Source organism: Lichenostomus cassidix, chromosome 17, assembly GCF_008360975.1.
Source record: "Lichenostomus cassidix isolate B80296 chromosome 17, HeHo_3.0, whole genome shotgun sequence".
In the NCBI taxonomy this organism is placed as follows: domain Eukaryota; kingdom Metazoa; phylum Chordata; class Aves; order Passeriformes; family Meliphagidae; genus Lichenostomus; species Lichenostomus cassidix.
The window spans coordinates 4,367,059-4,394,568 of NC_139497.1; the positions used below are offsets into that span (position 1 = coordinate 4,367,059).

Here is a 27,510-nt window from a genome sequence, read left to right on the forward strand (position 1 = left end):
TAAAATGTAGTGTATTTTAGCCATAGCTCTTAACATTTAACATGTGCGTGTGCACATACCTGTATCACACCCCACGCACCGGATGCGTGCGCACACTGTGTGTACATGTCTTACCCATACGTGTATTTATTTATATCTGCCGGTGTCTCTGTTTTGTACCTTCAGGTGCTTCTCCACAGTGCCGTGTGCCGCGCTCCGTGTGCACTCGGGAACGGGCAAAACACACGGGGACAGGTGTGAAATACACCGGGACAGGTGTGAAACACACGGGGACAGGTGTGGAACACACACACACACACACGCTCACTCAAGTGCCTGGGTAGGACAGCCTGTGATAAGGCAGAGCTGTCAGCTGTCCATCTGTCCGTCCGTCTGTCCGTCCATCTGTCCCCCCACCCATCTGTCCGCCCCTCCGTCCGTCCATCTGCGTGTCCATCTGTCCGTGCAGCGCTCCGGCCGCGGGACTCACGCCGGCCGCGCTCGGGGCACGCGGCCACGCCCCCCACACTCAGCCACGCCCCCTCACACTCAGCCACGCCCCTCTCATGGCCCCGCCCAATGAGATCCCGCCCCTGTCTCAGGCCCCGCCCCCGCCGTCCATCCCGCCATGGCGTCGGCCGGCGGCCCGGACGCGGAGCGGCCGCACCCCAAGCCCTTCCTCATCGGCGTCAGCGGCGGCACGGCCAGCGGCAAGGTGAGAGCGCGGGGCCGGGGCCGGGCGGGCCGGGCTGGGCTGGGCTCACCCCCGCCCCGGGCAGCCCGAGCTGCGCGGCGCCCGCCGGGGCATCGGCGGTGCCGGCCGGGCTGGGCGAGCGGCGCTTCCCCTGAGGCAGAGGGCAGAGGTCGGGCCGCGGAGCGGGCCGTGGGTCGGGGTTCCCCGGGCCCGCCTGAGCCGCCGTCCCGCTCAGTCCACAGTGTGCGAGAAGATCATGGAGCTGCTGGGGCAGAACGAGGTGGAGCAGCGGCAGCGGAAGGTGCTGATCCTCAGCCAGGACAGCTTCTACAAGGTGCTGACGGCCGAGCAGCAGGCCAAGGCGCTGAAGGGACAGTACAACTTCGACCACCCGGGTGAGCCCCTCACCGCCCGGCCCCGGCAGGGCTCACTCGGTGCTTGCAGCGCGGCGGGGGCTTGCTGGGAGCGCCTGCAGGAGAACAGAAATTTGCTTTCCCCACCTAAACATCCCGTTAGTCCTTCCCTTGTGCCCCTTGTTACTGACGGCCCTTCTGCAGCCGTGGGGAGGTGCAGAGCATCCCAGCCTGCTCCCTGCTCCGCTCCCCGCTCTTGAGAGGCTCCATAATGAACCACATCATTCCCCAAATCTTTTCCTGTTACTTCTTGTCCACGCAAACAGCTGCTCCCCTCGCCCTGGGAGTGCTGTGGATTGTAGGCGGGACAGGGAGCTGCCCTTGGCTGAAGTCTGGTGCTCTAGGGTGGGTAGTGGAAACCATGAAAGATGCCTGAGGTTTTCCAATTGACTCTTGACTAACAGAGGAACAAAGCTGCACAAAATTATACAATTACTAAGTGGTTTGATAAAATTATACAATGACCAGCTTCACCTTTGGGCTCTTAATTTCAGTGTATTGTAGTTACTGATGAACAGCTAACTGTCTCTTCCTTATCTCTGAAACCAACACAGCCATTGTCACTTGGTCAGGGAGTGTGTTGATACTGGTAGGAGAGAATAAGCTGCAAGTTTATTTTTTTGTGAAATACTGGGTAGGGGGTCCTTCCTTTGGGTCTGGAAAAATCTGAGCAGAACATCTGATACAACAGCACCTGGAAGTCCTTCTCTTTAAACTTTCACAGATGCCTTTGATAACGATTTGATGCATTCAACCCTGAAGAACATTGTTGAGGGCAAAACGGTTGAGGTACCTACATATGACTTCGTGACACATTCTAGGTAGGCTCTGGTTTGGTGTGAAGCCCTGGTTGGTGTGGGGCTGTCCCCAGCCTGGGGACAGATCACTTGGCCTGTTTAACAGTGTGCTCTGGGTGTTCTTTCCTGGCAGGCTGGCAGAGACAACAGTGGTCTATCCCGCTGATGTTGTCCTCTTTGAGGGGATCCTGGTTTTCTACAATCAAGACATCCGGGACATGTTCCACCTCCGTCTCTTTGTGGACACAGACTCTGACGTCCGGCTGTCCCGCAGAGGTAAAGCCCCACTGTGCTCCTGCTCCTTATCCATCCTCAGCCATGGGGCAGAGCTCAGGGCTTTTATCTCCCCATGCCAGTTCTGCGAGATATGAAACGTGGCAGGGACCTTGAGCAGATCCTCACCCAGTACACCACGTTTGTCAAGCCTGCCTTTGAGGAGTTCTGCTTACCGGTATGGAGCCTTTCGCTAATTTCATTTGTGGGGTCTTTTTTCTTTTTGGGAGGGTGTGGAGGAGCAGGGTTGCCTGGGGATTAATTGCTGTAGATGCAGCAGTGGTGGCTTTTGATATTTGTGTTTCACAAATCCCACGCTCTCCCCTCTGCCTCGTGTCTGCAACCATTTGGAGCTGGTTGTTAAGGAACTGAAATGGTCCCTTCTGCTGGCAAAGCACCATTGAAATGCCTCCAGCACGTTTCCTCACTGCTGGCTGCTGGGGCTATTTTAGTATGGGTCTCTCTGAATGAAGCACTCCCACTCTCAGTTTATTCTTAAGTCTTGTAGGAAGAAAGGCTGCTGGAAACCAAGCATTCCTTTCTCAGAGGGAACACTGGTGAAAACCTGGGGCAGACCATTCTCGCTCTGCTTGCTACACCATGTAGTGTGGGGCCAGTTTAGGTGCTCACATAATCAAATTAATTTGTAAAAAACTTGTGAGAACAAAATCCAGTATGTGGATTAAATAAATTGGAAAAGGCTAACTCAGGCACCTCTTGTTCTACATCAAAGGAATTCTGGGATTGTGAAACTACTCATTAGAAATGTTGAATTTGCCAGCTTTTTTCCAAATGTGGAGGAAAGAAAAAGCAGGAGTGCTATGGTGGTAAAGATCAGTAAAATGTTATCAGAGGCAGGCAGGAATTTCACATGCACATTGGATACCTTGGCTCTCAGCAGAGATTTAGCAATGACTTGCGAAATGCTGATTAAAACCAGCTCTTGGCAAACAGAGCTCGCCTGGAGTGAGCAATGTTTGAAGGCAGCTCAAAAGGGTAAAAACAAGGACTCTACACATGACCTGCTGCTTCTACCTGGTGATTCTCTGCAAAGGGACAGTAAGAACAATCCCTGGCTTTAAATCCAGTGCACATTTGCCAGTGTCATGTCTTAATTCATTTAGATGTTACCATGACAGAGAGCTATAACTTACAACACCAGAGCACTGAAACCTTCCATCTTTGCTCAGTTTTCTGGCCTCTGGTTGCTTCTATGTGGAATGAAGTTGACTTTTCCCATTTACAGCCTCCACCACTGTTTGTGTTTTGCAGACAAAGAAGTACGCAGATGTGATCATCCCCCGAGGAGTTGACAATATGGGTAAAAGGGAGTTGGGTTCCCTGATTTCCCTGGGGAGACACCCTTGGGGTTGGGAAGAGAGCAGGAGGCACACTGCTGCCTTGAGTTCCTGCTCCTGAGGGAGTTTTGCTGGAGGGGAGGGAGCTGCTCAGCCTGATCAAGAGGACCAGCTGCTCAGCCTATGGAGGGCTGGAAAAATGACCTGTTGAGGTCTGACCTTGCTGCAGAACAGCAGGCAGAGTTTCATTTAAGGGCTTGTTAAAACTTGAGCAGGGCTGGATGCTCCACATTTTCTAGACAACTCAGCCTGGAAAAACCTTCACATCCTAAATTTCCATTCCTCTCTGCAGTGGCCATAAACCTCATCGTGCAGCACATTCAGGACATCCTGAACGGTGACATCTGCAAGTGGCAGCGGGGAGCGATGAACGGCCACGGCCGGACGTACAAACGGCCATTCCCGGAGCAGGCGGAGAGTGGCAGTGTCCTGGCAGCAGGGAAGCGTTCCCACCTGGAGTCCAGCAGCCGTCCACACTAGCCCAGCACATCCCAAGGCTTTGCCTCTGGTCCACACCAACACTGAAGACAGCTTTGGGAAAGAACTTCCACAGAATGGTTGGTGAAGTGCCCTATAAGTCGTCCTAGCAGCGGAGGGGATCCTGGTGGGAACCTTCTCACAGAGGGGAGGGAAAGGTGTTGGCCATCCATCCCTCTTCCCTCCAAACCCCTCCCTGTTCTCCCTGAGATGTCTGAAGTTGTTACTTGATGAACTGGTTAAAGGCAGTGCTACTTGCCTTTTTTTCATTTCCAAAATGGGATCTAATGCTGAAGACTCCCCTGAAAATTACGCACTACCAGGTGGTTAGCAAGATCACCCATTTCCCTGATGATGGTCATCTGTAGCAGGAAAATCATCTGTCTCTTGGGTAGTTTTTTTTCTCTATCCAAGACTAGTTCACATGCTGTTAATTTTAACAAGCAGGTACAGTTCTTACTCTTGTCACCTTGTTGGCACCTTGAGTTCTGGCCATGCTCTGCTGCTGGCCAGCCTCCTTTTAGTCTGTGGGGTCAGAGGGACTGACCTGTACAGGCACCTCTCCCCTGAGATAGAGGTGAGACAGAGATTGTCTGGGACAAATGGGAACTTGCAGTTCACCAGGGGACAGGCCCAAGAAGTTTAGTGATTCTGATTCCTAATTTATTCCTTTCTAAGCTGAATCTTGCTACACTGTATGATTATTTTTTGTACCCAGATAGTGTGCTTTACCACAGTTACTGAATGCGTGAGCTCCAACTGGATTGAGTTGCTCATGGAAACAGAAACCTGACCTTGTCAGTATTAGTGTCTTTTAGTGCATTTCTGTACTGCTGGTTGCAAATTCTGCTGGGCAGAATCCGTCCACTTCCAGAGATGGCTGGTGAGGTCAGCAAGGGGGGAAACTGGGAATTGCAGGACCTTCCTCCTGCTGGCACAAGCAGCTGCCTGGATATGTTCTACCCTCAGACAGGGTGAGAGTGCTTGCCTTGCACTCCAGCAGCTTCCACTCAAAAATGTCTGGCTTTCTAAAAAAAGCAGACAAGAAGTACAAACAGTGACATCCCAGTTTCTGTAGTTTACCCCAGAAAAGTGATACTGCAGCAGCATGAAGTGTCTGTCTGGAAAAAAATCTGCAATGAAGTGCTGGTTGGACCTTTGAAAATGTCCTTGTTATACTGTTCTTGAGTCTGGACCTAGAGTGTAATTTAAGAATGAGGGTGGGAGGGAAATGTTTTAAAGAGGAACTTTTTCATAATTGCTAATTTTCTAAAAGCAGGGTTTCCTTGTGTTGGTTGTGGGTGTGTTAGTTTGGTTAATAAATAAATGAACAGTGATCAGAAATGACCGTTTTTATGAAAGGTAATTTTGGTACTTGCACTGTGCCAGGACAAAGGCACAGAAAGAAACACTGCTGGAGGGGCTCTTATACTCAACAGTTCTTTCTCCTCTTAACTCAGAATTGTTACCTTTGGTTCTGTCGTGGCTGAAAATTTAGAGAGAAAAAAACAAGCTTAAGAAAGGCAGCCTGCACTTTCATTCCTGTAGTTTTTTCAACACTGGAAATAGGTGAAGGTTTGGTGTCTCAGTGATAGTTCAGTGGTACTTCTGCAATGCCCAGGAGAAGGCAGATCATCTCCTGACTGGTGCTGGTTAGCTCAGGGTGACAGAGTTAGAGTATGAGCACTGAAGCATTAGCTCTCAGGGCTGATTACTGTAGGAGCAAAATAGTCACCAAAACCTACTCTGAATGACTGTGGTGTTGGATCATACCTTCCTCTGGGGGTGGGGGGAGCCTTGAATGGAATTTGTTAGAGCAGTGAGGAACTGCACAGCCAAGAGCCCCTGGAGGGTGGGAATGCTGCTCTGGCAGCTTTGTGCTGCCCTGCAGGACCTGCTGCTGCAGCCACATGGAGATACAGGAATGTGGCCCAGGTACTACAGCCCTGCTTGGACACCTAACAGAGCCATTACAAACTCCCCACTGAGCAATCCCAGCCCTTCACCTTTGCCTTCTCCTTCTCTGTGAATTCTCTGATTCTCTGCTGGTGCAGGCCAGGCCATGGGCTGGGTTTCAGTGTTTTTACCCTGAACCTACATGCACAAGTTGGAGCAGGTTTCCTTGTCAGCAGGATCAGTCCAACCTTGCCCAGAGTCCCTTTTCCCATGGGATCTGAGGTGTAATGGCAATACTGCCACTGCTGGTAACAGGCCTCAGGCTTCACATCAGTGCCACAAGGCCAAAGGATTCTTCTGGCTTTGGCTAAATTCCTGGCTTGCCTGTAGCCTTGTTTAGCTGTAACAGCATTTTTTAAATGTCTTTTTATTTTGCTTATCTTCTTAAAAGTGATGCTTATGTCAGATGATTATAAATAGATAATAGTAACAAGTCATTATTCTATGCAGAATGAACTATTTATAAATGTAGCTTAATGCTGTATTTACATAAATAGAAATGATAGCAGAGCATTGGAAGTTGGGGGCAAATAATGCATTGTTGAGGAATAGAGTAATGGAATGATGCTGTAAAACTGCCTGGCCAGTTATTGATTGTTAAAGATGGGCAAGTTTTACAGCTGGGAAAACCTGGGGTTTAGGCATAACAAAGAAAACAGAAAAAAGTATCTGATGTGTTGGAAGGAGTCCATTTATAGTAACTGGTATCATGGGAATGCAGAACAAGGTGATAGGAAAAACAGGAAATAGCCCTAAGTGCAGTGTAGTGCCAGAAGAAAGAAAGCACCATCATACTCCCAGGAAAGAGAAGAAATTGTTGCAGCTCTTCCTAGCAAAGGAGCTGGGATGCTGTTGACCAAAGTCAGCAACCTTCACACCCTGAGGGGCAGTGAAGGGTGAATGTACCAGGGGCAGAAACTGGGAACTGTGCTCATGACAGCTGAATTACTGTTGAGACCTTCTCTGTAACAGTGTTCTTTTATTTTCATTTCCTGTAATCATTAGATCTGGACTACTATCAAATATCTGAGCCGACTGTTAAGATTTTCACGATACTAACAATAAATTCTTGGCTTTGCACAAAAGGTGTTTCCTTTTGCTGTAACAAGGCTGGAGTGGTCACTGCTTTCGGATCAGGATGTTCCAGGTGTCCTTCCAGCGCAAGGCCTTGAGTTCTGTGAGGGACAGCGCTGGCTGCCCGTAGGTCACAGGGCTGAAGGTGCAGTACACAAAGTACACAGAGGAGAACCAGGCTACTGTCAGTGCACTGAACATGCTCTTGAGCAGCACAGACCTGGGATGAGAGAGGGAAAGAGCACTCAACTTACATCAAGGCTGGCCAAACACTTCATCCAAAAGAACTGCATCTGGCCTGGCTTCCCTAAAGGCAAATGACAAAGTATGGCCACTGCTGGAAAAAACATTGCTTTCCCTGCAGCACCTTGCCCAGGTGACAGCCCTGCAGAAAGAACTGTGTCACTTCTGTTCAAGAAAGAGAACTATTCTGCTAAAGCCCAATACCTGCAAAGATGATCACTGAGATGCTGCAGTACCACAGGAATCAGGAGAATTTGGAATGTGAGAGCAGGCAGGTAGTGGTACAGGAAAAGTGTTTTCTCCATCAGGAAGAAGGGCAGGTAATTCACAGCCCAGCCTCCACCACAGACACCCCCTGCTGACACCCAGAGCTGCCAGGCATCTGCAGGAGACAGGAGATGGCATCTCAGAGCAGAACAAACCACAAGGCTCCACCTGGACACACACACAGTGCAATCAGACCTTCAGGGATGTCATAGATCTTCCTCCTCCGCCGTAGCAAATACCACAGGGACAGACACAGGTAGACCAGAGCAGCTGCATTAGCTGAAGCCCAGGTGGCAACATTCCCAAGGAGGTGGATCTGGGCCTGCAGGATAGATGATGGTCTGAGCTAGAAGCAGGAACATGCTGTGGTTCTTTTAGGTAAGTTTAAATATTACCTACACAAACTTGCTAAATTAAGCTCCAGAATGTGCCTGTCTAGTAACCTGGAACAAAGCTGGTTGATAAACTTTGCTGCTTTAAGACTCTTGTGTAATGGAAGGCATTTAAAAGATGCTATTGGAGATGAACTCATCTTCTAAATGAAATCAATAATGGAAACTATTAAACTGCAATTTACCTTTAAAAACAAAGCACAAGCAGACATGATTTAATTAAAAGCAACTACTGTCAAAGCTGTATCTCATGCTAAAATAAATACCTCAGCCCTCATGGAAAATGTATGAATACAGGAAGAGTCCTTGGCTGGAAGCTGCAGCCCTGCTCTGACTCCCACTCCTGAAGTTCACATCTGCTTTCTCAACAGCTTCACAGCTACTTCTACCTCTCATACTTACCCCTGAGGTCGGGTGGAGCCAGTAGGCAATATTGGTGTCCATGGTGATCCAGTCCAGGGCAGAGGAGCTGTACTTGTGTTCTGTGTCTTCATTTTTTAATGTGAGTATTTTCCACTGGAAAAAAAAGGTGAACAGAAGGCTTTCAGAATTGGAACAACAGGTGGGATAGCAGGCATGGGTGAACAGCTCCACCTGTAAGATGGTAAATTCCTAACCTGGGAGTGGAGAAATATTTTGCACGTATCTACAGATACCAAAAAAAAAGTTTTATTTTGCAATTAAATAATGCACTTTCCTTAATGAATTTCTAAAGAGATAATAAGGGGCATCAACACTACTGGCTGCATGTACCACACAGTTCAGTTTCAGGCAGCTCCTGGGTGCCCAACTGATTTTCGTCCCCCTATTTTGTTACACAATCACTTGGGTATTCATTACTGGACAGCCCAGGTCTTGAATGCCCTTATAAGTACATTCAGAAACATTTTTTTACAGTGAGGAAGCCAAACTATCAGCAAGGATTAAACAATGAATTCTCAGGCTCAGAGTCTGCAGAAATGCTCAGGTTCCTTCCTGCTCTGCAGCAGAAGAAATGATGAAGGGAATAACAAGATGCTCACCTGCAATTCTGTGAACTTTGCCATGAAGCTGAGGTTTTTACTGATGTCCATCTGTGTGGGGGAGTGGAGTTCCACTTCCCTCTCTTTTTGCTCTTGGCCTGGAAGAAAACAGCATAGCTCAGAAATAACCACATAAAAGGCAGAAAGCTAGAAAGCAGAGAGAGCACATAGGATGTACCCCTGGCTCCTCACTCTGCCAGAGCACTTCTCCAACACTTCATCCAACTGCAACAGCACTTAAAGGGAATTTCTAAGGATTCTGACATCACGACAAAGCCAACTGAACACACACACTGTACCACTTTCCCATCAACATGAAGGATCCCCATTTACAGAAATCTGTTTCAAGAACACAGCAGAGACATACTTTTCCCATATCTGTGCTCTTCCACATTCCACACCATGCTCTGGTGGTAGCCTTTGGACAGCTTCTCTCCAACCACCTCCAGCTGCCGGTATCCCCACTCAGGTAGAGATGCTCCACTGAGCTGAAAGAGAAGGATGACCATAAATTAAAAGTCCTGCCAATCTGAACTTCAGGATGGAAGAACTTCCCAGGCTCTGCCTGACTACTGGATGACAGCAAGGGACTGCTAGGAAGTGTGTGAAGAGTCACCATGCAAAACTGTCTCAACAAATGTTACAGCCATAAAATCAGTGATTCTAGCAAACTCTGCAGAAAAAGATCCTTAACTATTCCAACTGCTGTCACAGACACAGTCTCAGCACCAATTTCTAAGCCCCAGTTGTGCACAGTGCTCACAACCTCCTGAGAAGCAGCACAGCTTGGATGCTGAAGAGGGACAGAGCATGAGCATGACTGCTTAAAACACATGCTGCTCTTTTGTAACGCTGAGCAAGTTTATTGTTTCCTTGTATTTACTCCTTTGGTTATTTGTTGTAATGGTTTACGTATTTTGGAGCAGAGTTTGTGAGATTACAAGAACTGCATGAAGCAAAAGCTACAGGCAAATAAACATAACCCCACTTGCCTTTAACACTGCAGAGGTGTTCACGTGAACAAACCTCACTTCTGACAGAATTGTTTTCCACACATCTGTGTCAGACTCCCGATTTACAATCTCCTACAACAGAAAAGATGGCTTTTGATGCATGTTGTCTCAGCTGTTTCTGCTGGAACATGATGAGCTCTTCCCTTCTCTCTGACCACTCACCACTCTCCAGAGGTTCTGTGCTGGCATGGAGATGTTATAATCAATATAGCAGGAAACTTCTTGGGAGTGGGGGCTAAGAGGGGCAGCAACATCATGCCTGGAAGACAAATAAAGGAAGATCCTCCAGCATTTCCTAAATACATATAAAAAGCAAATCCATATGGAATTGGCTGAGACTGGATTCAGTAATAAAGCAAAAAGTAACTCACTTATAGAGATTGCACTGTTTACTCTGAGAGAGAGCATTCCCCACAACCAAGAGCTGCCAGGAACAGGCTCAGAGGAAGCCAATGCAGATGCCTGTGATGCCAGGCTGAAGAACAAGCACTGATTGTGACAAACAGAGACGCTGTTCACTGGGGTTTCCAATGATGAACAAATTAGATTTGGAAGGGACATAGCAAAAACCCAAGCTCAGAACAACCCCCTTCCTAATCTGAGTGATATTCAAATACACACAGATGCCTTTTGGGAAGCAGTCAGGAGGCAACTTCATACTGCAGGCTTTCAAAACAGGCAAGCATCTCTGGCAATCAGCCACAGCACACCAGATTCTCCAGCACATCTGCTGAACTTCCAGAGCACATCCTTCAGGTAGGAGCATGCCATCAATGTCAGTGGAGCTGGCTTTGGGTTAAAGTCACACAAAATACTAAATACCTGCACCTGTCTGGAGTGGGGGCAGCGAAGGGGTGAGGATGAAGAGTCACAGAGGGGACTGTGTATTTCCAATCTGCAGAACTACCATGAAATGTGAACTGTGAAACCCTCTAAAGGCCACTAGTAGGGACGAACAGATGCAGTGAGCAACCATTAAGAAGTTTTTGATTAGGATCAAATCCCCCTGCCAAGTCAACCAGAAAAAATAAATAAGCATACAGCATTCTTCCTCTGGGCCCCAGGGATGTCTTATGGATCTAACCACATGAGGTCTCTCCTAGGCTCACCAGTTTAAAAATCCATGAATAACAGACAGTTTATGACAAGGTCGCTGTGCTTCAACCCCTGAGTGGTTATTCTGAGAGCCAAGCCAGCAGAATGAGCCAGCAGGCTTGGCAGAGCAGAGCAGAGCAGGAGAAAAGGACTTACGTGTTGAGGTAGCGAGTTGTGATGCCATGGACCAGCTGCACGATGTGCCCGTGCCTGACAGGCCGGGGTGGGTTACTCACCACCAGCTGCTGCCTGGTGAAGGCAAGAAGAAATGGTTAAATTTTATGTATCTTTATATAGAACACAACCTTGTCATGATCAAATTGTTAGGTCAAGAAGCTGCAGGCTGCAGGGACAGACGTTTAGGCAAGAAGATGAGAAATTAAAGCAATATATAGGTTGTACCAGAATGAAAACAAAACTCGTCAAGGCAAAGGTGAATTAAGGGCAGAATGAGTCAGAGGATCAGTAATGGGATACTGACACTCCAGGCATTAGGTCAGTGGTCTGAATCCAGGTCAATCAGGAGCGAATTAAGGTTATTCCTGTCACACAGCTGTTTGGTGGCTTGTGTGAAACACTAAGTGCTTCACTGAGTCTGATGGGTGCTGTACTACAGCTGATGACACTTTGGCAGAATTATAGAGGAGAGATCAATAGCATTCTCCACCACACAGAGCAAACTCTAACCCTGCTTCTGCACAGGGCCATGGCAAGAGGGAACACTGCAGTTCACTGAACTGCTGCCTGTATTTTACTGTTCAAAGAAGGACTTTGCATCCTCCAGTGCTTGTAGGAGTCTTTTGAGTTTGAAGAATTTTAAGAATATGTTTGGGTTCTCTGGTTCTGGTAGACTCCCTGCTTGAAAGGTCTGCACCATGAGCAATCCTTCCTAATGTGGACATGACTTGTAATGGCACACAGTCCTTCTGGTAGGACTCCTGATACAGACCCCAGAACAACATGAGAAACCTACAAAAGCAGCTTTTTGATCAGTATGAAATTATATCACTTACGGGCTTTTTCTTGCAAAACAAGAACAAAGAGTTCTTCTCTGCACTGACAGTGACAATGGCAAAACCCTTCAGCACAATCCAGGCCTCTCAGGTACTGGCACCACTTGGAATCCTTCCCTATGTGGCAGATCTTACAGCTCATTCCACACTTCTAATACAAAGAATGACTCAACTTTCAAAACTGTTTTCTACTCTTTTCTAAGACTTATTCACACTTGATAAAACTCATCAAGATACTCTAACACCAGGGCTCACACACTTCAAAAGGCAGAGCTTCCTTTCATGCAAAACACCTGAAGAATCTCCACTGTTCCTGTGAGTCTTTCAAGTTTCCCTTGTGCAGAGCACAGCCCACGTTCTGGCAGGAGCAGTTTTGACAGGATTTCAGAGTCCTCAGTAATGCTTTTGCCACATTGAGGAGGATTGTGCAAAGAGTTGCAATCACTTGCTCAGATCACACAAGCCTCTGCACCCTTAAGCAGAGAAGAGTTATGTCCAATCCAATCCAAGCCCTGGTTAGGTTTTGGAAGCATACAGCTTGAATTTAAATCTCTTGCATACTCACATTCCAGGATCTTTGACAATCCACCAGTTGTTCACATCCTTAAAGGGGTAGCAGGTCACCTGCTGTTGATGGGAACTCCCTCGGCCATTCTCATACCTGCACAGGAAGTTACAAAACCCCACAGAGCTGTAAAGGTACATTTCAGTGCTCACCAGTCCCAGCAATACCAACCAGCACCAGAGACTGATCACTCCTACAGAACACATGTCATCTGAACAGTTAATGAAGACACTGCCAGCACCCAACCTGTGACACTTGGACTGGCAGGTGAGAAAGCAGAGCCAACTTTCACCCTCCCAATACAGACCTAGCCAGATTCCTCACCTGATGGGATAAGTGTTGGTGTGAGAATGGAGCCAGCACTGCATGGGCTTGCCCAGCACGTTCCTCAGGGTGATCTGAGAGCCATAGGCCACCTCTAAAGGCTGACCCTGAGTGATTCGAGCCAGCCCACCCTGAGAAGGGTAAGAACAGGGTAAGTACAGAGAAGAAACACCCCAGAGGCTGTTTAAATTCTATTGAGTCACATGCCACCTCAACACAGCAGTATATTCACACAGTGCCTTGTCATTTGGTTTTATCTACCAAAATCAAGTCTGGCAGCACCATACTCAGCAGATAGTAAACACATCAACACCTAAAAGACTACAGGGTCTCAGGAAACACCCCTAAAGCCAGATTCTAAAAGACAGACTAAGCACTCCTGTAGTATACCATGTCACCATATGAGTTCAATACTGTATCTACTTCTATGGGGTTTCCCATATTTAGCAGAACAGTGAATATATTGTTCTTGGTTCACTGGGAAATGCCTTTAATCTGTTATTCGGATTTCAGTCATTACTGCTTCATCTTAAAGCAGACTACAGCAGCCAAGTAGTTACATAAAAGAAATAAATATGCAGGACCAAAGGAACAGGACTGAACACCACCTAACAGTGATCATAAAACAGATTTCCTACTCTTCTCTCTAATAAATCAGTTCCAAGACCACATTCTTTTACCTCTAAGCTGGCTTGGAAAGCACTTGTCATGATCTGGTCATGAGGCCCAGAGCGATACAGCAAAGCCAAGTGAACATAGAAGAAGGAGAGGTACAGCCCCATGGGGATGATGACAAGGGCCAGACCACGGGCCAGAAAATGGCACAGCAAGGAAACCTGGAAAAACAGAGAAAACTCACTGGTTTCATGCTCTAGATATTAAAAATTCCAGAGCACTTAGCTAGTTTCATTTGTCTTTTCTAAGTTTTCCCCACCACTCTAATTCGGCTGTAACTTTTTGGACAACTGGATAACTTCCAGCAAGGATTTGAAGTGGAGCTGGCTTACACATAGTGGAGGACTATGTGAGACAAATATATGTTCTGAGTCACACATCACCAAGACATGGGTAACAGCAGAAAAGACAGTCAGACACACATATTTTTCTTAATTCCATCTTCCCCAGCAACTGAGCTGGGAACTGTGCTGTGACAGGAGGGTTTCCAGACAAGGAATTTTAGTACAAAAGCCAGCTACACACAGCATTGTTATCTGTGGGTTTGCAAGGCTTCTGGCTGGCTCCTGCACTGAAAAGTTGCAAATAATATATTTTGCATGTTGTGCTACCTACATTTGACAAATTCTGGTCTCCTATCATGTGCCAGAAGTGGAGTCCTGCAATGGCCAAGAGCAGCATATAGGTAAACAGGCCCATGTATTTCACTCTGAGAAAAAAAAGCATAAAAAATGAACATGGTTAAAACCTACACAATTACCTAATATACGATATAAATATTCAAACAGAAGGCATTAAATGCCAGGTAAGACACCATCACTTACCCAACTGCACAAGAACAGGCTACTCCAGTCAGCAGGAGCCAAAACCACCAGCTTCCAGAGAAGGCACTTAAAGATAAATGTATTAAATCACTTGCTAGGCTCAGTTTGAAGATAATTTTACTTTAGTACAGATTACTTCCTCCTCTGCAAGGAGCAGAGAACAAAAGAGACAAATGTCTCTAAATTCAATGCCTGTAAACAGTTACAAAGGAGCATTAAGTGACCTGTTATCATCAGTGTTTCTGTGCACAGAAGGAAACCTTCCGGAAAAAAATCTGGGTGGGCACAGAAGTGCTCCCAAGGGATTTTATTTCTATTTTAAAATTAAAAAAAAGACAATCCTGCTAAAAGTAAATGCAGTCTTTAACACTGCTCAGGAGAAAACTTCTGGGGCAGCCATAAGAGAGGTCAGAGCATTGGATTTCACAGATAGATGAAGTGAGTTGCAGAAAAGTTAAGTGGCATAGAAAAACACAATCTGTGACAAAAAATAGTCACCACGAGAATATCCAAAAAGGTGGGAGACAATCCAACTTTACCTGTGCTTTTGCAAATTGTAGAACTTCAGGTAGGACAAAACTGCAAGCAGGATAAAAAAAATCAATACTGACTCCAGAAGCATGAACCTTGATTGAGTGATCAAAGAGTTCTCTGTTGGAAAATAGAAACAGACACAAAATTAGAGAAATTTATCCATGAGCAAGTGCTACCTCAGACAATCACACTGTTACTCAACACAAGGACCTGCCCTTTTAGGGACAGCAAATTCCTACTGGCTGTAATGGGAAAAAATGCTGGCTTTAGAGGGACAAAAACCTTCCAGCAGGAGCAAATTACATGGCCATAACTGTTCTCAAGACCAAGAGGTGGGCAAGCAGTAAAGTCTGTCAGGAGGCAGATAAAGCTGCTGTGCTTCCTACAAGGCCAAAGAAAATCAGTGCTGGGAAATTCAGAGAGGTGCTTCTCGAGGCAGAGTCCAGGCAGTGAGCCCAGCAAGCAATGAGCACAACAGCAGATCTGCAGGAAAAGGAGGTGCAGTGAACCAGAATCAGAGCAGCTGGTAGCTAGGAGAGGTTTCCCTTATCAGGCTGCTAAAGGGCTGCTGAGAGGCTCTTTCCCTCTCAGGCAGCTGCCAGCAGCCCCTGAGAGGACAAAAACCAAGCTGAGCTATACACACCAGAACAGTGTCAAATCACAGTGCTAAGGACACAGGCTGGTTAGCTGCAGTTTGGAGATGAAGAAATTTGATGAGCTTTGACTGCAAGTAGGGTGGTCCTGCTGTTACAAACCAGTGTGTTGCAACTCATCCTGTAAACCTCTGAGAAGGGAGTACAGGCCTCCTTGGATATGAGAAATGAGGCTTCCTAAGAGGAAAAGGGACTCTTCTCTCCATGTATAAAGAATGGGGTTCAGTGGGATAATCTTACCTAAGAGAATCAGAAGAGCAGCTCCAAGTGCAGCACAGTGGGAGAAGTGCAGTTCAGCCAAAATCTGGTAGGCTAAAGGCACACAGAGAGCACCAGCCAGTGCTGGCAGGAGTCGCAGGGACCACACAGGAACATTCATGCTGTACTCTGAAACAAAAAACAGTGATCCACCAGGTTGGAAACTTCATTGCAGACAGGAAAGACCAATACAGAATTTCTTAGTTGTACTAATTTGTCCATCTTGCACTGCTTCAACTGTTGAGCTGATTGAAAAAGCTTGTGCTATGAATTCATAGTGCTTTTAACTTGTGCAAGAGACCTGCAGAAGACTTATTTAAAAAGTGACATGAAGGTGTTGGATAAAGTGTTATTTCCACCAGACAGGGAAAAGGAATCTGTCAGTTGCTGAAATTCTGCTTCTTTTCTCAAAAGAATGAGACAGTTAAAAACAGCTCTTACCAGCTCCGATCCTGTTCCATAGGAAGTTTCCATCAAATCCTCCTAAGTAACCTACAACATACACAAGAGAATTTCCAGTCTCAAAACACAGATAAAACCTGGTGCTAAACTGGGAACTATTTTCCAAACACACAGCTTTTCCTTGCATGAAGGCCCTCTTTCTCAAAAGGGTCCTCTTTGATACTGTTCTGTCTGCAGTAATGCTTGAGAATGTGCAGAGGCACAAAGAATATAAATTGGGAACATGAGATTCTCAGTGACAAAGTCAGATGTATATTAAATCCCTCCCTCCCATACAGACACTTTCATGTTGTGATATCTCAGCTACAGAAAGGAACTGAGGCTTGCTGTCTGTTTCTTGTCAGCAATTCCCATTTTACCTTCATCCAAAGGATAGGGTAACAGTGAGGTGATGGATACATGGCTTCATCACCTCCCCTCTACTCATGCAACAGCCCCAACAATCCTAAATAAAGGAAAACCCAATTCTCTCTACATCAGAATTTCTCATCTGCCTTGCATTTTCCCCCATAACTGGATCTGCTGATTCATTTCTAACCACCATCTCTCTCTACCACAGCAACAGGCACTTCCCAATCCCAGCAGACCCTACCTCCCAAGGCCAGCAGCATGTGGCCAAAAGGTGGGCCACTGTCATCCACAAAGAAGATCCTCTTCATGTAGAGTGAAACGAATTGGCCATAATAAACTTCATCGAAACTGAAACACCAGAGGCAGAAATATGTCAAATCTATCTGGAATTGTCCTGCAGGGATACTAGGAAAGCAAACTCTGATTTGCTGGCAGAAAGCTAAGAATGCAACGAAGCACTGAGGCTTTGCCCCTTCTCCTCATTAAGTTTTATTAGGGAAGACTATCACTGTACTGGGATTGCTCAGCCTGGAAAACAGAAGGGCCACAGGGGTGACTTAATTGTGGCCTCTTGGTACCTGAAGGGAGCCTAGAGGAAAGGATGGGGAAAGACTACAAGAGCCTGGAGTGATAAGACAAGGGGGAATGGCTTCACACAGACAGAGAGTAGGTTGAGACTAGTTATTAGGAAAGAATTCTTCCTTGTTAGAGTGGTGAGGCCCTGGAGGCTGTCCAGAGAAGCTGTGGCTGCCCCATCCCTGGAAGTGTTCAAGACCAGGCTGGAGCATGAGGTCTAGTGGAAGCTGTCCCTGCCCATGGCAGGGAGTGGAATGAGATGTGCTTTAAGGTCTATTGCAACCCAAACGAGTCTGGGATTCTGGGACTCTCTGATTTACAGAGGCTGACATCAGTCAAGTGTCTGCTCCTGCATTCTTGCTCACAAATGTTTGAAAAGCAAAAGTCTGTGTCATTCCAGTAGAAAAGAAACTCTTTACTCACACCACAGCCCGTGGATAGCAAAGCCCCCAAAGACGACTTATTAATCCCATCACAGTCAGTGCCACAAGGTTCACATTGATCTTTGCAGTGACCACTACTGGCTCCTTCAGAAATCCCAACATTCTGTCAAAGGTTTGTCTGAACCTTCGAGAGCAGAAGAGAACAGCAGTCACCCTTTGGCTCACCGAGAGCTGAACATCACAGAAAACATCAGCCCTAATGTCTGCTGCAAGCAGCTCATGGTAATTCATTTCCCAAAGTTCTCTTGCTTTTCATGTTTCTGTTTCTATTCTACCTACAGGAATAACTGTAAAAATAAAGTTACTAAACTGACACATTTTTCACCTGCCCTGCTTCTGCCTGCAGTAGTAAACTAGAAACCTTGCTTTTTCTTACACAGAAGCACAGCAGATTAATTCTCCAGCCTATATACAGCTTTGTGCAAAGCAAACCTCACAGCCCAAATTCTGATGCTACTGTTAGACAACCCATGTGCTCAGGCACAAGGTGGCCTCATTACCTGAGCTTTTTAGAGCTCAAGTAGCTTAAAAAAACCTCAAACAAGTTACTTCCTTCCAGAGGTATTTCAGTGGGGGTAAGGAAGGGAGGGGCAGACCCCTCCAAACATCCTCTGCATTAGAAAGCTGGTTACTGGAGCACAGGTATAAGTGCTGTTTAAGCAGAAGTGCTAAAAGCTAGGTCAGAAAAGAGTAGAGAATCAGTGCTGTGTCTCCTCACCTCAACACAACGGCAAGTCACCAGAACACATCCATCTGCGTGGCTTTGATAAGGAGAGAACAAAGCGAGACGCGAGCACATCACCACCATCCAGAGTAGTGCCACTGGCCTGGTTTCTCTCTGCCTACAAAACACAACCAGGGCGTGGAACAGAGGTTTTCAGGTTTTTTGTGCTCCCAGCTGGGCTCTGTCAGCCCTCGCAGGCCCCGGGAGCACCTGCTGGAGGCGCTGCTGATCGCTGCGGCACGGATGGGCCCAGGGCAGGTGTGCAGCACCGCCTCGGGCTCCTCAGGGCGCCATCGAACTCCTGCCAGGCTCTGCACCCTTACGAGAGGGCAGCAGGAGCAGCGCCCCTCAGCCCGCCCTCAGCGGGGCACCAGAGTCATCACCACCCTGTACCCAGCCCGGGACCCTTCCTGCAGTGGTGCTGCAGGGCAGAGGAGCAACAACGCTAATCCCCAACGGGAGCGGGACAGGACCAGAAGAGGGAGCAGCACTAGGGCCGCGATTAGGACCGGGACAGGGACAGGGACAGGGACCGACACCAGGCTCAGCACTGGGCTGGCGATCAGCACCGAACCCTCAGCCCACACGGGCCCGCCAAGGGGGCGTGGCCACCCCGCGCGCCGCGCGCCCCTACCTGCCGCTGCCGGATGTGACGTCAGACGCACCACGCGGCGAGGGGCGGAGGTAGAGGAACCCGGATGTGTTGCCATGGCAACGCCTGGTGTCACTGCCATGGTGGCTATGAGGGCCTCGCCACCACCTGAGCTCATGGTTATAACCTTTTACCGCAGCCGAGGGCGCCCCAAACACTGTGTCCCTGCCCCTCCCTACTGCGGCACATCAGGCCTGGCCTTTAGTCAGGCACATTCACACAACTATAACAATTTTTTTAAAAAAGCTCAAGTTTTTAACCAAAATAACCAGACAAGGGACTGGGGAGTTTGAGAAAAGCATAACCTGCTTTATTTTTTTAAATTTTTTTTTTATTTAAATAAGGAGAATTCTTTCATATGGAAAGAGCTAATACAATCACATATTTGAAAGGAGAAACAATAGGTACTGAAACGAGGAGAAGGGCAATAAAGAGTGTGCCGCAACTGGCCTGGTGATTCCGTGATTCAAATTCCGGTCCAAGTAAAAGTTTCCAAAAAATATAAACAGGTTGCACATTACACAATTATCCATCGTCTGCCCTTTCAAATATCTGGTCTACATGAAAAGACAAAGAGAGGAAAGGCCAAAAAAAATTTACTATACAGGTCATGAGGTTAAAAGCTTGAAGGAGGACAGTATCCCCTTGAGAAACAACAAATGCAATTTATACAGAACCAGAGGGAGGATTCCAGCTAAGGACAATGCCTCGAGACATGCTAAAGGGTGAGCGCCTCACTGCTGCAGCTGTGATTCCAGGGGGGACAGTCAAGGACATCTGGAGCAGCCAGAACAAGCCACTAAATCCAAGGGAGTGGGAAAACCTGGTGGTCTCTGGATTAAAATAAACAAAAATAGCTGGACTCTACTGTCTTTTGCTTCAGCAAAATGCACCTTTTCTGTCCATGGGCCACAACTAAGCACGCTGGTGGCTGTTCTAAATTAAATTTTATTCACAAATGCAACTTCCTTAGGGAGAAACTGGGCTGCTGAATAAAAAATAACCGAGTTTACAAGGAACTAACCTGTGCTTAACCAGCCTGGAGCAAAAGGGAGGGTTAAGAAAACGCAACAGAAGGAGGTTCTGGCATGCAGGGGTGCTGGCTGCAACGTGAATGGAGTAGCCAAGAGGTGAGACACAGCAAGAACACTTGGCTCATGTTGAATACCTATCTATAAATACACAGGAACCACAGGGCAGCGTGTAGCTTTGCAGCATTGCTGCAAGGAAGGTGTGGATGGAGTGAGTGCCTCTGCGTGAACAGCACACGCACAGGAGTGCAACAGGCAGCAAACACATCCAGAGGTGCTGACACTGCACAGCTGGCACAGCCAGGAGCAAGCTATGGAACATCAACAGCAATGCCTGTGTCACTGGTGACTGTGCTGCTTCTGCTTGTCATTATTTTTTTGCCATAAATTACACTGGAGTGCTTTATTCCCCTTTTTTTCCCTTCCCAGACTTCAATGTTGGTTTGTTTTTTAATTAAGAGCTAAGTGGTAAGGAGGGCAGCACTGAGTGAGCTGCTGGCCATGACTCACTGTGTGACAGGGAACTGATCACACAGGTGCTTCAGACCCTCTGCTGAACACGAGCAGCAAGTCAGCCTCTGAAGATTCCTGCTTCACCCATTGTTGCTGGAAAGATGGATTCCACCTTTCCCTCCCACTGCACCCCGCACCTCTCCCAGCAGAAGGAGCCTGCAATTTGGTAGCTGACTTCCAGTCAAAGCAAAAGCAACTCACAAAGGAATAAATCAGCAATAAATCAACCCTTCAGCAGTGCAGACAGCAAGCAGGAGGACCCTCTGTAACTGTATTGATGCGTTCTGTGCATCTCCATCCTCCTCGCCACGCTGGATTTGTATCAGCGTTCCAGCTCCCTTGGCATTACTGCTCCTTTGAGGATCAGAGGCTTTTCCTTTTGACTCCAGAGCACCACAAACTGCACTAACCTTGGACTAGCTTTAAACAAACAAACAAGCAAACGTAACAAACAAACAAGCAAAAATATATGCCAGAGAAGGATATTGCACGGTAGAAATTTGGGCTCTAAAACTGCTTTCCATCACACAAAACTCCACTAAGTAAGAGAGAGTCTTGCCAACTGCAGCTGACAGTCACGCAAAAGTGAGGAATGGAATGAAGCTCACATGCATTTCTTGGCCTTTCCTGCACAGAATAATTCAGACATAATATATAAATAGAGCAGTGAAACAATTACTTTTTCACCTAGACCTACAACATCAAATACGTATAAATAAATTCTAGTGTTTTATTCTGTTGGGGAAAGGAATGGAGGGATTAAAAGAGAAAGAAGGGTGACCTTTTTCAACAGGAAGTTTTGTAGTTCTGATGGCATTTACACCAGAGGGACTGCAGTAACTTGGATCTTGCAATAACCCAGTTTCTCCAACACGTTTGACCATTTTAAAGTCATACAGGTGGGAGGAAGAAGGTTAGTGTCTTTGTAAAGCTGAAGTAGTGTGTCTAGAGTAGGGAAGAGATGAGAAGAGGGGGGCTCAGGTAAGTCTCTTTAGCCATTAGTTAGATTCTGGGCTTGTATTAGCTAGGGCCAGCTGGGCAGAAGGATAATAAAAAAATCCCAAACAGACAATTCTGCTGTTAATGGTATTTCAAGGGAGAAAATATAAACGAGGGTGGGATGACTTACTGGTGGTGCAATCTTTGGAAAACACTGGGAGCAGGACTAGCAGATGAGGATGCAGGTCTGGGAGATGCCTGAAGGTTGGGGAAGTATTTGTTGCTAAATCTCAAACCCTGTACTTTAAGGAGGATGCTAGAGAGATGCTGGCACACTCTGCTCTGAAATTAAAAACCCCTAAAACCTAAGAAAAAAAAGAGCTCTTATTTTTTCTTAAAGTACCATCCTATCCCTTTCCCTTCGGGTTCTCTGCCATGGTCCATGGGGACACCTGTGGAGAGGGGACATTACTACGCCTAAGTTAGTTTAGGTTTCTAAGCTCTTTAAAGCTACTGTATAAAAATCATATTTATGCCTAGCTTAAAACTTCAAATGCATCCTTACAAAGTTACAAAGGATCTTTTTCCAGAAATGGGAGAGGGGCAAAAAAAAAAAAAAAAAAAAAGCAAAAGAAGAAACAAGAACACCTTTCAGATCCCTTCCCCAATACATTCTTTGTTCAAAATATCTTCTTTGGAACCACCACCAAATGACTTTCTGCCACCCAGCAGAGGCCAATGCACAGCCCGTGAGCAAGCTACCATCTCCAAAAATGGTTCTCTCCCTCACTTCAGAGTGACCAGCCTACTTTACACTTTGAAAGAGCTAAACAACACAAACCAAGTTAGCTGAAAGTAGTTTTGACTTTAGACTACCATCAGGTGAAGGACTCCAAGCCCTTTCAGGAACTTGTAAATCCGTCCTAAAAAATCTATGTACACACGCATACATACACACACACACACACACACAAACCAAAACCAAACAGCTGAAGAAATAAAACCCAACCTCTCCCACTGGGATCTACCTTTTGTAGATCATCAAATACTAGAGAGGAGTGGTGAGGTGACGATGCTGTACATACACTATATGCAACTGCATCTGAGTAAAGAACCCTTTGCTGTTCACCTGGGGAAGGAGAGGAGGATTCCAAACTGCCTCTGTAACCATGCGCTTCCAACCCAGAAATGGAGGTTCCAAGTGTGCTAAAACAGCTGCCTTCCAGAGGGGCTCCCTTACCAACGTGCTTCTATGCAAATTTTACAAAAGGCCGTGGATTAGAGGATCAGAAAGCAAGACTCGGGGAAAAGAGCAAAGCTTAGGAGAACAGCCCCAAGGGATGAACACAATATAGGACAAGTCTCAGGAGACATGAAGAATTTGAGCAGCCAAGGCAGGGAGCATGAGAGAGCATCACAACTACAAAAAGTAGTCCATACAGACCCGTTGGCACTAGCCAACTCTTCTGACCCATGTGCTGCGAGCAGAATTTTTTCTCCTAACAAATGTTAAGTTTTGTAAATCTATGATTTACGTTCTGGTGTGTGTTTTGCAGTCACTAAAAATATCCAAAACCCACAAAAAGGAAAAATCAAACACCTAGATCCGTATCAGCTTGCAACAGAAATCTGGTGGATTTTTTTTTCCTTAAAATGAAAATGTCAAATTTTGTTGTGCACAAAACACCCCAAAGCTGTGTTGAAGTGCTGCAAGTTTCAGGATTTATGCACTGATGTACTACATGTCTTTAGTACACATTTACTCCTAATGCAAGCACTGCTTCTAGCTTAAAACAAAAATACTGAAAAATTAACAAATGCCATAACTGTCCTGTTTTTTTTAATCAAATACTCTGAAAGGCTAAATCAACTGGGGAAATATACCCAAACAAACTTGAACTCTCAACATAGCACAGAACCATATACAAAACTAAGCAGAGTTTTGTCAGGACATCATTTTAGCTGAAGGGAATTCTTTTCTGAAAGGAATGAGGAAAGCAGAAAGAAGGAGGGGAATGAGAGAACATATAAAAGTTCTGCTATAAACAAAGATACAGCTTCTTTGTAAAAACCTCAGCTGCCTTTAAAATGAAAAACCTCAAACTAACCCCTCTCCCCCAGTTGCCACTCTGCTGAGACAGAAGTAGGGAAGGAGAAGGACGGGCTTTGCCAAGTGAGCGATCACAGCTACCTGTGGATGGGGCATGGGGAGGGGGAAATAAAAAAAAAAATGGCTAAAGCCACTTAAAAGTCACATGATTGGTTTGTTTTAAAGCAAGCAGGTCAATGTCATATCCACTGTTTCAAACTGCTTTGTTGGGAGAGGGGCTCGAATGATGTCGCTGTAGTCAGTCAGTGTGGGGTGGGGATAGATCTGGTGAGATTTTCAGGAGATCCAGTGGGGTCCAGTCTAAGCTGTGGTGCCTCTCAGGCAGCAGGACCAGCTGGGCATCAGAGGTGCTCCTAGGCCTTGCTCTCCTCCACTTTGACTGCCTGAGGTTTGATCGCTCCTGTGCGCACTGGCTTCATCTGGTTTGTGGAGGCTGTTTCTTGCAGCTTCACTGCTCCCAGATTGGCTTTGTTATCATCCACCCGCTGCTTTGCCTTTTGACACACAAAACCAAAGCATTAGCTAGGACAGACACCTCTAGGCAGAGAGAATAAGCAAACTGGTGTCATCATTCATGCAAGACATCAAATCTGCTCCTGTAACACCTCGCATTTAACAATCTGTGTCTCACATACTCAGCAATGCAAGTAACTCATAAAAATTCCACAGCAGAACAGGTAATCCTCTAATCTCTCCTGACTCAAATCACAGAGAATTACTCTTGGACTCAACACAACACCCACCTACCCACGATCCCTGCAGGGAACATGCCAGCTCCCACATGGAGCATCAGTTACACAGGCCTTTCTGCCTCTCCTCTGCAGCCCAGGACACAAGCACAAGAGTGTAGAAGAGCAGCTATTTTTGGGCTGTACAAAGAACTCAGGTACACTACCTGCTGTACATAGTGTCCTTGCACAGAGCCCATGCTCACTGCTGGTCCCGACGGCTTCCCGCTGGGGCTGGCAGAGCTAGGCCTGGAAATCGAAGAGTCGACAACATTCATGGAGTAAATTCTACAACGGAACGAGAACCTTATTCATGTGTGAAAGAAAAAAAGACAGCAAAGCAGCAATAGACAGGGCATGAGTCTGTGCTGTGCAGATCACTGAGCTCCACAGTCCAAAAGACAACACGTGAGTTGGTTAGGAGGAAAAAGGTTTAAGTAACTGCATGTCCCAAAAGCCTCAATGACATGATGTGTCTAGACATGAGCACACCTATCTTCAGGACCACAAACATTTATTCAACGATTCTCAGATTTCCCACCTTCACAAGGAACAAAAGCACACACCAACTCCAACCTGTCTTTGAGACTCCATGAACAATTAACTATGCACTTCCCACAAAACACCAAGTCAGATACACATGCTGGCCCACACCCAACATGAAAGCCACGACCATGCATTTAGATACAAGTATTTGGACCGAAGTAAGCACATTCCAGACACGAAAACGCAGGTGGATCTTGTGCAGGGATGATGGGTGCACCACATTTCGCCCCCATTCTGACTAAGGAGCCCAAACTCTGTAAACCTCTCACCTGTACGTGTGTGGGGATGGAACAGACCCTCCGGAGGACATGCTCTGTTTACCATCGGAGAAATGAAACCCTTTCATTTCCATCTGGGAGGACTACAGAGGAAAATGAGTGAGAGAGAGTATAATCTTTGCATTCACAAATCACTCATTACTTCATATAAACACTTAAGCCAAATCTTTGCCCTTCTCCCCATCGTGCCCACTAAAAGAAGTATTTTTCAGGTGAAGAAAGTGAGGCTTGTAAGTGAAATAATCTGTTTGTATTAAAGCACCAAGCCAGCAGCACAAGCAAATACAGAACCTGGAAGTTAACTGCTGTGCGCTCTCTCCCCTATAATAGACAAACTTATGAATCAATCAAACCAGACATGACATTAATATACCTACTCAAATGGACAAGCTTCACAACAGAGTGAAATATCTGGGCAGTATTCCAACTGTGTCTGGAGCTCACCACCCCTCAAGCACTCTGGGGAAACCTGTGTAAACATGTAATAAAACTGGAGACTCCAAACTGGATCAAGGCAGGATGTGGCTCCCTGGAAACAGAATGATGACCAGCAGCAAAACCTGAAAACTGCTGGCTTGCACTCCGAAGATGAGGGGAAAAGGGTTCCTTTATTTTAACAGCAATCCTTGGCTTGGATATTTAAGGATCCCAAATACGTCATTCTCCCCTTTGACAAGCAAGGAGTAAAACTTCAACGCAGGAGGGGTTACTGAATGCCATGAGCAGCACCAGGAGTTAATCCTTACCTCCCTGCTGGCAGCAAGAACAGAAGGCTGGGATCCAGGAGGGAGGATTCTTCGGGGAGCTCCTACAGGCAGGTTTTGCCCCTGAGGAAGCTGGATGGACTGTGGCAGAAGCAGGGGTTGCTGGCCAGAGCCGTAGCGGGGCAGAGGCAGCTGGGAGCCAGGCACAGGCATTGTCAGCTGTGTGACAAGGACACGTAGTTACCCTCATGGCAGTAACAGTCTCGTGTTTGACATGCTGCCTCCCAATACCCTGCAAGCACAGCCTGGCCAAAAAGAAGCTCCCAAACAGTGTAGTCTGGCACAGAAAAAATTCAAATCACTGTAACGGAGGGACTTTCACACTGAAATGCATGTTCTGGCAGTGCTGCCAACACCCTTATCAGCTGGGTTTTTAACATGCCACCAAGTTAATATCACTGCCCTTGGATGGAGGCTTTCCTAGAGCTCAGTTTTCCAGTCTTCCTCATGGTCACTTCACAGGTCTGTTTTCCCTTGATACAGTGGCAGTGTCGGCGCAGTGTCAGGCACTTCATTTCCACCTTTGCTGCCCAAACCAGAAAGCCTCCTACGCTTTTACACCAAAACATGTTGAGGGTTGGACCTCTAGAGAAAGCAATGGGGATCTCAGCTCCATGTTTTGCAGTGAGCTTCAAACGAATGACAGACATAATTAAGAAAAATTACAAAAAATAATGTAGCTCAGGGCTGAGGTGCCTCCTGTTCCCTCTGATTTTCTTGCAATTGCTGGATTTGGGATGTTCTATCAACACTTTGAACAAATAAACCAATATAAGGCTGGCAAAAGAAAGCAAGTTACTCCCTTATGATGGATAAAGCACTTCTTCAAATACTTAGTTTGTCAGTATTCTCCGTATTTTCCTCACCTAAGTTACTTTCAGGATTAACTCTTTACGTCAGTCACAACATAAAAATCCCTCTGAAACAAAAAATAAACCTTAACAAGTTGCACAAGATAAATGTAAGATGAGTTTAATAAAATTATATTTCTCCAGAGAATCAGAGGACATGCCCACAAAACACAGCTATGCTCACAGTAGAATTCAATGTTTTTATGTGAACCATGCTTTATTAAAACATTTTCACACATTGAAATTTCTGTTAGGATTCTGCCAAACAGCCAGATCAGCAGAAGTTGTAAATAAGACTTGGACGACAAATGAACTGAGAAGACGGATGAGCCTTTAATACAAGTTCCTAGTTGCCCTGGAAGCTGAGGTGATGGGAGAGATGATTGGGATTTGGCTCTCAGAAGAGGTACTTTTAGGACAACCATTACTTCATGGCCTCCTATGCATGCAGCACTGGAAGGTTTGACTTCCGAGTTACAAAATGACATCTCAGCAGGGACAGACAAGGTATTAGCAACCATCTCATTAAATAAGGTGCTGCTTATGTGAAACCACGGTTCACAGAACAGTGTCTCAAGGAAATCTTCTGCCTCTTTACAAAGAGTTTAGTTCAGACAGGCATGTTACAACCCATTCTCAGAAA

General features: G+C 46.4%; 3 protein-coding genes across 16 annotated transcripts in view; 1 reads left to right on the forward strand and 2 right to left on the reverse strand.

The window, feature by feature from the left end:
* Positions 1–563: 563 nt before the first annotated feature.
* UCK1 (uridine-cytidine kinase 1) lies at positions 564–7,032 on the forward strand. The gene is made up of 7 exons (XM_085076973.1): positions 564–694; positions 909–1,068; positions 1,811–1,907; positions 2,017–2,159; positions 2,240–2,334; positions 3,429–3,477; positions 3,807–7,032. The coding sequence occupies exons 1-7, from the start codon at positions 608–610 to the stop codon at positions 3,992–3,994; spliced, it is 819 nt and encodes a 272-aa protein (XP_084933099.1). The 5' UTR covers positions 564–607; the 3' UTR covers positions 3,995–7,032.
* POMT1 (protein O-mannosyltransferase 1) lies at positions 6,907–19,108 on the reverse strand. 3 transcript variants are annotated; one of them, XM_085076972.1, is made up of 21 exons: positions 19,090–19,108; positions 18,450–18,573; positions 17,712–17,855; positions 16,954–17,060; positions 16,341–16,391; positions 15,882–16,028; positions 14,994–15,105; positions 14,455–14,520; positions 14,246–14,339; positions 13,636–13,791; positions 12,956–13,086; positions 12,632–12,727; positions 11,210–11,302; positions 10,121–10,217; positions 9,938–10,030; positions 9,313–9,433; positions 8,946–9,043; positions 8,326–8,439; positions 7,727–7,853; positions 7,469–7,646; positions 6,907–7,241 (listed from the first exon to the last, which is right to left on the reverse strand). In XM_085076972.1, exons 3-21 carry the CDS (start codon positions 17,831–17,833, stop codon positions 7,067–7,069), a joined length of 2,178 nt encoding a protein of 725 aa, XP_084933098.1. In that variant the 5' UTR covers positions 17,834–17,855; positions 18,450–18,573; positions 19,090–19,108; the 3' UTR covers positions 6,907–7,066. The 3 variants fall into 3 exon arrangements, with proteins under 3 accessions (XP_084933098.1, XP_084933097.1, XP_084933096.1); XM_085076971.1 differs by lacking the exon at positions 19,090–19,108 and adding an exon at positions 18,929–18,971; XM_085076970.1 differs by lacking the exon at positions 19,090–19,108 and adding an exon at positions 18,666–18,910.
* A 287-nt stretch (positions 19,109–19,395) lies between these two features.
* Positions 19,396–27,510, reverse strand: part of PRRC2B (proline rich coiled-coil 2B) — a 46,716-nt gene continuing 38,601 nt past the window's right edge. For 8 of the 12 annotated variants that reach the window (XM_085076986.1, XM_085076979.1, XM_085076983.1 and 5 more), the window contains 4 exons: positions 25,999–26,175; positions 25,244–25,335; positions 24,596–24,716; positions 19,396–24,194 (listed from right to left, as the gene is read on the reverse strand). In XM_085076986.1, the coding sequence (XP_084933112.1) occupies positions 24,054–24,194; positions 24,596–24,716; positions 25,244–25,335; positions 25,999–26,175 (531 nt within the window). In that variant the 3' untranslated portion in view covers positions 19,396–24,053. Of the gene's footprint in view, positions 24,195–24,595; positions 24,717–25,243; positions 25,336–25,629; positions 25,722–25,998; positions 26,176–27,510 lie in introns of those variants that run through there. The other 4 variants (XM_085076985.1, XM_085076984.1, XR_014855479.1 and 1 more) reach the window with 3 other exon arrangements.

Bases quoted from the DNA above. Each gene is read 5' to 3' on its own strand.
- POMT1 (XM_085076972.1), bottom strand. From the start codon at position 17,833: ATGTTGGGATTTCTGAAGGAGCCAGTAGTGGTCACTGCAAAGATCAAT. The intron at 13,087-13,635 runs GTAAAAGAATGT...TACCCTTCTCAG, and splicing joins CTTTCCAAGCCAGCTTAGAG to GGTGGGCTGGCTCGAATCAC. The intron at 9,044-9,312 runs GTATGTCTCTGC...GTTTTCTTCCAG, and splicing joins AGAGCACAGATATGGGAAAA to GCCAAGAGCAAAAAGAGAGG.
- UCK1 (XM_085076973.1), top strand. From the start codon at position 608: ATGGCGTCGGCCGGCGGCCCGGACGCGGAGCGGCCGCACCCCAAGCCC. The intron at 695-908 runs GTGAGAGCGCGG...CGTCCCGCTCAG, and splicing joins GCGGCACGGCCAGCGGCAAG to TCCACAGTGTGCGAGAAGAT. The intron at 2,335-3,428 runs GTATGGAGCCTT...TGTGTTTTGCAG, and splicing joins TTGAGGAGTTCTGCTTACCG to ACAAAGAAGTACGCAGATGT.